This window comes from Merops nubicus, unplaced genomic scaffold, assembly GCF_000691845.1.
Source record: "Merops nubicus isolate BGI_N331 unplaced genomic scaffold, ASM69184v1 scaffold5851, whole genome shotgun sequence".
Lineage (NCBI taxonomy): Eukaryota > Metazoa > Chordata > Aves > Coraciiformes > Meropidae > Merops > Merops nubicus.
Window position 1 is genome coordinate 86,109 of NW_008590182.1, and position 10,921 is coordinate 97,029.

Consider the following 10,921-nt stretch of genomic DNA (forward strand, 5'->3'; position numbering starts at 1 on the left):
AGAAAGGTAAGGGAGCATATGGAAAGACACACACTTTATATCTGAATATATCACCCTGGGATAATTTGATTTCCTAGAATACAGTCTCATTCTTCAAGCAACCTTGATGAGTAAGGAAAGTTCTCCCATTGGCAGCCCATGTCTGAAACATTCCAGTTCAATTCCACGACCAGTTCACTTGACCCACAACCAGTTAATCCTTACACATCACTACTCATTCCACAGATTAACTGCACACTCAAGGATGGAAAACCAGAGCAGGCACGAGAGCAGAGATGCTCTAATGGTGCAAGAGATGCTGGAAAATTACACAAAACCAAAGTGAGGCCTGAAACACCTCGATGCCCAAAGATTTTCTGTGCCCTTTCCAGGAAGTGGACATGGAAAAACTAACTGAAAAAGGAGAACATCTTTGAAGAAACTTGACAGGGAAAAGAATGAAGCCATTGAAGGTGATGAGGGAAGTCACGTACCGGTGCTGCTTGTCCTCTTCCTCATCTCCTATCCTATAAAGCAAGATTCCAACAGTAAAAGGTTAGCATGCCAAATTTTCAATTCCAGCATGCTGTAACACACAAAACCCACAAACTTGTAGAAAATTAATACAGAGATCAAAGGAAGCACAGAAAGGCATGCAGAAAATCCCTTTTGCAACTGATGGGCTTTTTTTTTTTTTAACTCCTGCTTTCTGATAAGTGAAGCTATAAATGTTTACTATAGATTTTTTGTCTTCCAGGATAAGAGATGAGATGCAAGGGGGCAGACAGTGTCCTACTTTCAGAAAACATGTGCTTCTGTAACAATTAAAGGAAACAGAACAGTAAGGGAGCACATTACCCAAGAAAAATTACAAGAGGAATTGTTTTTAAAAAAGGCAACAAAAAGAAATAAAGAAAAAGAGTTTGAATTAAGAATTACAGTGTTTAAAACTGTCACAATTAAAATCAAACACAGTGCTCAGGCATAACCTTTTTTTTCTTGTCTTTTTTCCTCCTCTTTACCTGCGAAGCAGTTTAGTCTTCAGCTCTGCCTTTGTCTCATTCCAGGCATCCAGTTCTGGGCTCGTCAGAGCCGTGGGTTTCATGTGGTCCAGGACAGCAATGTCTTTGCCTTGTTTCCATAAATCATAACGTTCTGGTTGCAGAATCCTCACAAAGACATCCATGGAGATCTTCACCATGTCTTTGCGGCAAGTGCACTGCAAGAGATGCAGACAGCAGCCCAGGTCAGGTCAGAGGGAGGCCTTCTGCTCTCCTCAGCTGAGTTTGCCTTTCTCCAGAGGGAGTTTGGGAGGCCCACGGTGGGTTACTGGGGTGGGGAATCACACTGGTGTACACGTGGGTATTTCAGCTGAATGGAAAGCACTGGCTCAAGCTGCTGCACTCTCCAAGGGGAGCTGGAAACTCTTTTCCCAAGAATTTTCCTCCCCCTCTATGCCCACCAACCAAGCTAAAACTTTCTGGTGACTGATACCCAGTATACTGCTCATCTGCTGTCTTCCAGTCATAACTTGGGCTGATGTGAACCAGGTCTGAATCTGATCTCAGACCTACATTCCCTCCATGAGCCAGTCTCTTGAGGAGTTTCAAGAGTTTATTACTATCACCTCATAACTGAAAAAAGCCTTAAAGGAATCAAAGACTAACCTAGTGAACAAGGCAGTTAAACTCCATAATTGCACATCATGACATTGCACGTAAATCCTTCACAAGAATTTAGGAGAAATTAAAAAAGGCTATAACAGTAACTACATTCTGCATCTAAAGCACATATGTCTAAGTGAAAATGTGCATGATTCATTTAAAAATTAACCTTGGAATTACACCCTTACCATTGTACAAGCCTACACAAAGACTGCTTATAGATGTTTTTACTTGGATATCCATTTGCTCTGCTGAAGCACAGAATTAACAGGCTGAGGGATTCTCCCCAGGACACAGACACCAGACCAAATGAGCATCTGGGCTTCAGAAACTTTTACCTCAGAAGAAGGTACAGGGTTGGAAAGGACACAGCAACACACCAACACCTTCCTGCCTCATGGGGGTTGCACTAGAGCTCTGCTGCTGTGTATGAAAAGCTGAGTCCCCTTTTAGTTCTGCTCTAAGGTTCAGTTTTGCTCTAAGCAGAGCAAAGCTTTGCTTGGTACACACTTGTGCTAAACTGATTTTCAGCTTCAAGATGAGGAAGAGTTAATTAGAGCCACTCTGCAGGACTTCTCTTCCCACCCTTCTTTCACACCTTCTCAAAACTATTCTATCCTTTCTCTTAGCAGAAGTGCATGAAATTAAACCTGCTTCTCCCCCTCCTTTCATTTTTCTCTGCCATTACTGAAAGATTTATGACCATAGCTAAGAAGCTGATGACAGAGAGAGAGAAAAGAGTTTTTCTGTACAGTTCTCAGCTATCCTGCTTCCCTCCCAACTCCTGTTTTTCATTTTGCAAAGACCTCTGGTTACCTTCTGCTGCTCTGACTGGGAGAGTGGTAATAACCTGAGCATGCCGAGTGGGAAGGAGCATTTCTAGACAGGCACTTCCAGGAAAACTCAATTCATTTAATGAAAAATCATGTGGGACAGAAAGGCTGGAAATGCAATTTGACCAGAGAATGGCAGGAACACAGATGGTGCCCATGCTTCACATTCCTGGCCAGGCAGAAGCTTTGCACCAGCACCTCCATCCACACTGGTTTAAGGGATTTGTATCGAGCAGCTTTTCAATCGATTTTCCTTAAGAAATTTTAAAAGCCCCTGTGCACTGCCACAAAGAGGAATACAGAAGAGCACCCCACAGCACACAGCATCAATGAGCTATGGAGATTGACCTCCTCTGCCTTCACAGAGTATGAAAAATGGCTTAAAAGGGGAACAGTCCACCTTCTGATCCCAGCCTGGAACCATCACCCTGCAGCACACACACGGCAATTCCTTCACACCGAGCAGAGCAAATCAGGACTCACAGGGGTCTAAAGGTCTCCAGCACATTCTCCAACCACTGCTGGCTTAAGAGTCTCACAAAAATGGCAAGTTTACACAGCTTACCAAGGAACCCCAAACAGAGCTACCTGGCTACTGCTCAGAGAACTGACACTGTGGGCTGCAATCTCCAGCACCCCGCAAGACCAGACGCCTGCAGGAGCCAAGATCCTTTCTGTACACAAATCTAACATGATGTATGTTTAGATTTCAATTTTAATTTAATTTTATTACTTTCACACTAGCAAGCATGAATAATTTACAAAGCCTCTTTCCTTTGGGGCTTCTTCTGGACCAAGCAGTTGTATTTCCTCAGCTGCTGCAGTTGTGGCATTTTCCCATTCCCATAATGGTCAGGGTTTATTTTTTTCCCATACCCTTCCCTCAGAGCCAGCAAGAAGATCCTGGTTAATCAGCACATGCTTCCAGTACCACAGCAAAAGTGGCAAATAAATGAAGTATCTTCTTGTCTCTCTGCAGTCGTTCCCCATTTGGTAGCCAGCCCACCACACCAAACTGCTCAGAACAGTGAGACTGCCAGAGACTGATCAGACAGCAGAGTAAACAACACAATATTCAGAACCAGCATCTCCAAGGACTGACTCCAAGTCTAGAAAATGGGGTGGAAAAAAAAAGAACCCAACAAAAATCACAACAGCTTTAGGGTTAGCTCTTTGCCTTTGGCTACAGGGGATCTGAGACCCCAACCAGGAATCGGACAAGAGGAGTCACCAAATCTGCAGGAACTTAATTTGTCCCATCCTCTGAAAGCTTTTTGTAGTCTCATCTCTCCTTTTTCACCAGCTAATGACTTTGTTAACCATACAGGATATGAACAAGCAAAGGCAACCTGCAATCTAAGCACATGCAAAACTACTGTAAGAAAATGCACACTGAGGCACTTTTCAAACACAGAAAACCAACTTTCTTCCTCTAGTTATTATTTTATTATCTGCTCCTCCAAGTAGGAGACTGTGGTAAAAATATCTGACCACACCAGGAACCCTGTCTCATCAATTATAACTCCAAGACTAATAGTGGGAAATTTGTGGCTACTGAATGTCTTAACTGTTATCTTATTTGCAATATTTTTTTTTAAATAAAACCACTACTAAGTCTATATAAAATAACAGTCAAATAAAAAGACTGTCTCCTTGAAGTAATAAAACCAAATGATATATGGAAAAACATAGTCTCATTCAACCTCAATCTTCAGTGTCATTTTTGTAAGGATATTTCCCTCGCTTCCCAGCTATTAACACTGAACTGAACCCCATCTGTTCCACAACACATAAAAAGTTAATGTAAAATAACCCTTCTCCTTCAGCAGAAATAGTCACCAAAATGATATATGTAAACTGGCACCTCTGGCTCTCATGAAAAACTCCCTCACACATAGATAAGACCAGAGTCCTCTGCACAGTTGTTTACAACTCAGCTACCCTCCTACTTTGCCTTAAAATAAGAATATTAAATATAAGGAATATTAGAAAACATTAAATATCAGAATTATATTAAATATAAGAAAACCCAACATGCTCCAAGTTGAAGTTCATCCAGCTATTATGCCACCATTAAACACCAGACCAAAATCTTTGCTTAAAGCTTTTGTTTCTGCTTTTCCATAACAATGAAGCAGGATACTGGGAAGGGAAGCTGGTGATGTTCCCAAGACAGCTCTGAAATTCTTCCTGTGCATTACAGAACCACGTAGTGATACAGGAGACAACCCTCCAAAGCTTCCCCCATAAATTTCCAGGACGAGGTACACAACGTTTTGGCTTTTGGGAGAAATACAAAGTCCTCCCAGTATAATACTCCTAAACAGCTATCCAATTTGTTATCATATTACAGATGTGTTACTTGAGATCCAGTTCACACTCATCCAGTATGACAGAAGAAACCAGCGTGGGCTCCAGCTCCATTTCCCTCCCACTCAGGCACAGCCACGCTTCCACTCAGACCCGCACAGCAATGCTCTCAGACAACCAAGGTTTCTGAAGTGACAAAGGCACATAAATTCCAAGTATGTGCCTGAAAGACAAGTGGCAGGTATTCTGCAAGGAAATGAGGAGTAAAGCTTTGAGAAAAAAAAACTCTAAAATGCATAGATTGTGTGTTTAATGCTTGGTAGTTTAAAGTTTATGGGAAAGAAGATGAGTCTTGACCCCCTGTTTCTAGTGTAATTACCAGCATTGCCCTAAGTCTCAACAACAAACCAGTTCATTAGGAAACCCACTGGAAATCCTGTGCAGAGTTTCATAAACAAAGCCATTAGGCAATGTTTTCCACGGACCCCCCCCAGCCCTGGCTGCAGGGCACGTTATCTCCTTGCCTGCTTCCATCACCTTCCATGTGGATTTCTGTGGGCAGAAGAGTTGGGCAAGTGGTGTTAGCTGGGGAATCAGATTTACCCCACTCCATTTGGTAATAAGGAGATTCTGGTTTAAGATACAATAAAAAATGCTACGTGACTTGCTTCATTTTAGGCAAATAAAATAATAACCCATCCCAACTGGCACCAGGCTTCTGCTGATGTGATACATCGAGATTTCTCTTTTTCTGGTTGTTTTGGAAAGCTGTTTTGTGACCTTTGCCAGCATTCTTTCTTACTATTCTGTAGACTACACCCATAAGGATGCAGACTACTCCTGAACCCAGCTCAAACAGATGCAATCCTCATTCCTGCAAGACAAACACAACCATGGCAGAGGAGCAGGGGGAAAACACTTCGGTGGCGTCCCGAGTTACACATCTCAGATAAGGCTGAAAGAGCACAGAGGAAAATTCAGTCCTCTCAGCAGCACAACAAGGGGATTCAATGAAGCACCAGTTCCTTTCTGCTTTGACAGACTCCTTCCAGTACAAAGGATAAACAAAATAAGACTTTTATCCCGTGGTTATGATGCAGTCTGGAGTGAACTTCATTCGGAGGTTATCTCAGGGGATTATCTCGCCCACATCATAAGGCTTGCAGCTGGTGACACAAGCCTACCACTGAGCAGTTTGGTTTGCAGAGAGCATTTCAGGCATTGTGGCCAGTTAGCACCCCGAGTTCAGGCACTGAGCAAGCAGGGAGGATGAACTGATGTGGCTCAGTGAAGATCTGCAGCCCTGAAGTGACAGACACACGAGACACTTCTCGCTAGGTGACTGAAGTTAGCCTTTTATCCTCCTCTTTGATCAGCTGCCTTTTAGTCTTTTAAAAGCCAGCCAAATGTTGTGCTCTGTTACGTGCCTGTAAACCAACAGATGAAGGAGTAAAATCCACCATTTTGTAATCTCTGTACGACAACCACTTTGTAGAAACATGAATAATTGTGTCTGGTGGAACACGAAGCGTCGGTATCTACAGTGACAACCCAGGATCTGCTTCACCATCAGATTCCTTCCCCTGGTAATGACAACTATTCCTCAGCAACATTTTTCAAAAGGACACGAGCTGAAATACACTTTTTGCAACTTCAAACGCTACAACTTCGAATGAAGGGAGGGCTGATGTATAAATAAAGGAAGCAAAATGTTGTATACTGATCCTGAAGGAAACAGCCAACGAGACCCCCCCCTGAAAACCACACACCAAATGAGGCACTTCTGCCTCTTTCCTGCACTAATCTTGATCCATGTGCATGTATGTCCAAAGCAGTTAGAGCTGGGTGAGCACAGAGCAAAAGCAAGATCTGAATCCTGACATCTGGGATTAGGAAGCACCCAGCTATGAGCCACCCCATGAAAATCCTGAACCTGCTAACTGGCACGAGGGAACCAAGCTGGAAGAAGATTAGAAGCACAGCTATCAGGAACGACAAATCATAAAGCCAAATGGAGTTAAAAAAATAAAAGGAGGCTGTTCATAAGCAATCTACTCTCACGGCTCTAAATTCAAAAGTGGGCTTTATTTTTGAAGTGTTCTTCATGCACAAAGCAAAGAGGCAGAAGGGTAAAATAAAAATGGTGCCAACACTGAAGGAATTTTTGTGGAGGACAAAAAAAAGAGTGTCGTGTCAACTCGCAGCTACTGCAGGCTTTGGCACTGCCTTTTGGAGTTCCCACAGCACCATTTCCACAATTCTTGAACAGAATGTACTATTTAGTTATTTATTCTGAAGTGGAACATAAGACTGCTCTGCCTCTTTCAGATCTCTGCCCCCACGTGTGCCCCCTGAAGCAGTTCCAGCAGAGCCACACCAGCTGCACAGCAAAGCACAATGCTACGGCGGCTTTTAAAAGGGATTTTTGATGGCCTTGCCATAGCAGCATCCCCAAAGCCAGCCCCTGCTCTGACACATGAAGGATTGGGGCTGGTAGACTTTACCAGGGACTCCTGTGTGGCAGAGAAGCTGAACGAATAAGCTGCAGGGAGTACATTCTTCACATTGTTATTTACTGGAGCCACAAAGCACACCACAACCTCCAGCTATAAATCACAGGGTTAGTGAGGCAGAGAATGGGAGACTGGGTCAACCCAGCAACATCAGGACTCTAGGGTTCAGGGCATCTCTCCATCCCAGAGATTCAGCAGCTTCCACAGAGAGTCACACCGAGCTGGCCAAGTCACTGAGCAGCATTCAAAAAGTCAAGAACATCCTTTACACCTTATGGTAATGAAGGTAAATTAGGCTGAGCAGCATAAATAGGTCTAGGCTGTTTTTAAAAAGTCTTTTTAAATCCAGATCCTTCCCAGTTGAGTGCTCCAAGGGTTACACCAAACACAGAGCAGAAAAAGAGGCAAAGTGCCCCCACTGCTCCCAGGTAGAAATATCCCATTTGCTGTGCAGCAAGTCCTGAATAGTTTATAATCACATTCTGGATTGAAAATTAGTCTCTCAGATGCCCCTTCTCAAGGGCAGGACATCCAGAAGGGACAGAGCAGGTATCCAAACATTAAGCACCCACCCACATGGGTCCAGCAGCAGATGGGCACCCCAAGGACTGAAATCCTGGAAACCACCAGGGTATGTTTTTTCTGCTGACAAAAGTGTAAGTGTCCTTCCTTCATTAACAAAAACAATGCAAAGCAGCCTCCCAATCAGTCCTGAGAAGAGGATCTCAGATAAGAGCTGATAAAACAAAGCTCCAAGTCAGTTCCAGAAAAATAACTGTCTCCTTTCCACCTTAGTATGAAAAACACTGTAAAAAATCCTATTTATTGCACAGAATCAATGCTTTGTTGAGAGTAAGATATTAGAGATGGTTAAAAAAAGAAACTAAAAGAACATTTTAAAACATAAGACTATTTAAAAATAAATATAATACAAGAAAGTACAAAAAAAAGGTGGAAGATTTTGTACAAGAGCAATTTTGCAATCTGTCTGACAAAAATAAACTATGGAAATGCTATTCCATGATAATTTTTCTAATGTATTCTAAGCTTGGAAGTTCTAATTAGTCATTTAAGGCATACATACAAAGTAATGCAAAAATACCATTCTGATTTCCCCTATTTCAGAGAACAATTTCAGGATATTACCAGTTTATATAAAAGCCTCATTAATTTTATTTTCTTGGAAAAGAAGGCCATCTTTTAAGACAAAACCTACTAACAGCTGAACAGTTAGAAGTAATCCTCAATTTTACAAGGCAAATTATATGCTAGACAACATTACACCACAAATACTCCACATGTAAATTTGAGATGTTATTCAAATATTATAAAAACCCCCAAACACGTGAGGAGAGGGTTCAGAAGCAGTAAGCTGTGTAAAAGGTCACAGTTGGTGATCCAAAAGGCACTTCTCTTGACAATGCCTTTATAGGTCAGTAAAACCCAAACAGAAAAGCCTTAAACTTGTCTTCCCCTCCTCCCCAGAGGACAGGCTGAGCAGAAGAGCAGGACCCAACAGCACCAGAGTGAAGGCCCCCCTGGGAATACTCTGCAGGGCGAGATGAAGGCTGCTTATTTCACAACAGAAAATATAGGATTTGGGAAGGAAGGGCAACTCGACCCCATTTTATATTGAGATAATTCCAGCACTATCTCTGGAGTAAACAGGAGATAAAATGGAGTTATGAGAATGTCAAGCGATAGCAGCACAGACGTTATCATCCAGGAGAGGCTGTTATCAATGGGAAGGAACATGCAAGAAACTGTTCCCCTCCCATCCACTTATTTCCAGGCCTATTTGCAAAAGAAATAGAAAAGCTGACCTGTGAGATCCACTTGAATTTCTTACAGAATTGTACACTGTGAAAGTGTCTTTTTGAACAGCAGGAGACTTAGAGGCCACCTCGACTTCAGGAAGGACTTCACTAAACCACCTGGCTTTAAAAGGGTTGTTCAGTCAAATACACAGCTATTTAGACCCTCTGTCCAAGAGGTTTCAGAAACAAAGTGAATCAAAGGAGTAGCATGGAAAGGAACTGCAGGCTGGGGTAGCAAAACAAAAAGAAAAAAAACCCAAACATTAAGGAATGAAAATTATTAATCGCTGCCTTTCAGCCACCAGGCCAACTTCAACAAGCAAACAGAAGCAAAACCAAACATGACAAGGAGTTAATGGAAGACAAATGACTGAAGAACTCCAACTACAGAGTACAAAGGAAAACATTTCTCCTCAATTTTCTAGGCTCTGACTATGCAAGCAAACATTAACTAGAGTAGATACAAATAAAACCATCCCTGCTGAAGTGTATTATTTAATCAGTAATGTTAAGGTCTAAAGCAAAGTATTCAGATTACAGCTGACTCCTAAAATATTGTGCCAGCACCTCCAACACTACAAAAAAACCTTTTTTAACTCATTTCTCCTGGATCTCTTCTGACTTTGCACGCTGTGACAGATTGACACTCATGTGAGTCAAAGAGGCTGTGTCTCAAAGAGAGAATTCCCTGCTGGAGTCTGATCTGCAGAGAATGCTGACCTGAATTCCCATCACGTCTTTGGAAAGCCCTGGTGACAGCACACCAGGATTATCTATGGGAGCCCCAAGATGAACTGAAGGTCTCCCTCCCACCCCTAGACAAGTCACTGACAGATGTGCTGCTCAACCACAGCTTTTCACACAGATTAGGTGGAACAGGCAAGCTGTGGTTGGCCTCAAAGTCACCTTGACTGGCAAGAAGTCAGCTGCAACACAAGGTTCCTTGAGGACAGATGGAGACATTTACATTGACAATAAATGGGATAACAGTTAAAGAGCTGTTAATTCTTACACTTCTGGGCACAATGTCCAGCTGTAGGCAAGACATCTATCTCCCAGTGGTATACCACCATATAATTAAAGAGATGAAGGAAAGGAGAATGTTGCACCCTTCCTCTGCATCTAAGGAGATTGACATTTGCTAAGGACAGAGAGCCATCAGTCCTGAGGATCTACACACATCATGAGAGGTGACATGAATTTTGTCTGTCTGGTGCTCAGTGTTGAGGCTAGAGAAACATTTAGTAGGAGGATCAGGAAATAGAGCACCTGCTATAATGAAAAAGCTGAAACAAGACCAGTGAAAATCTGAGAACACAAAGAATTCTGCTGCACCTTTGTGGTTACCCACGTGCCAAAAGCCATCAGCTCCCAAACTGCCCACCCAAGCCTGGGACATGTTAAACTGATCCCAGGGACATCTGACACAGATGAAGGCACAAACTGCTCCCTGTGTACCTGCCCTACGTTAGTTAAGATGTTTTGGTCAGAATGTTCTTACAGTAAGAGCTACTTGTCAGCAATGGTTACAGCTTCCACTTGAAGACACGAAACTCAGCCTCACACCCTAGTTACCATTCTACACAGACCCTTCAGTTCCTTCACATCAGCTTCTCCTAAGCAGTTCTGAATTGGACTCCAAAACCTCTCACTAGGTTCTCAAAAACCTTTGGACTGAACCAGACAGCTGATTTACTCACTTGAGTATTCACCAAACCAATCCCCACTTAATTTTTCAGCATCAGTTCACCCTGGTTACAAGTTTCCACAGACACAAGCACATTTATCCACTATTAGTTCCCTAC

The 10,921-nt window shown here is 42.6% G+C and overlaps 1 protein-coding gene across 1 annotated transcript in view; it reads right to left on the minus strand.

The window, feature by feature from the left end:
- The window catches only part of KDM4B (lysine (K)-specific demethylase 4B), a 76,049-nt gene that overhangs the window by 30,486 nt on the left and 34,642 nt on the right, over nt 1-10,921 (minus strand). Inside the window, exon 8 of the mRNA XM_008949832.1 lies at nt 1,002-1,198. Within this exon, the coding sequence (XP_008948080.1) occupies nt 1,002-1,198 (197 nt within the window). The remainder of the gene's footprint in view (nt 1-1,001; nt 1,199-10,921) is intronic.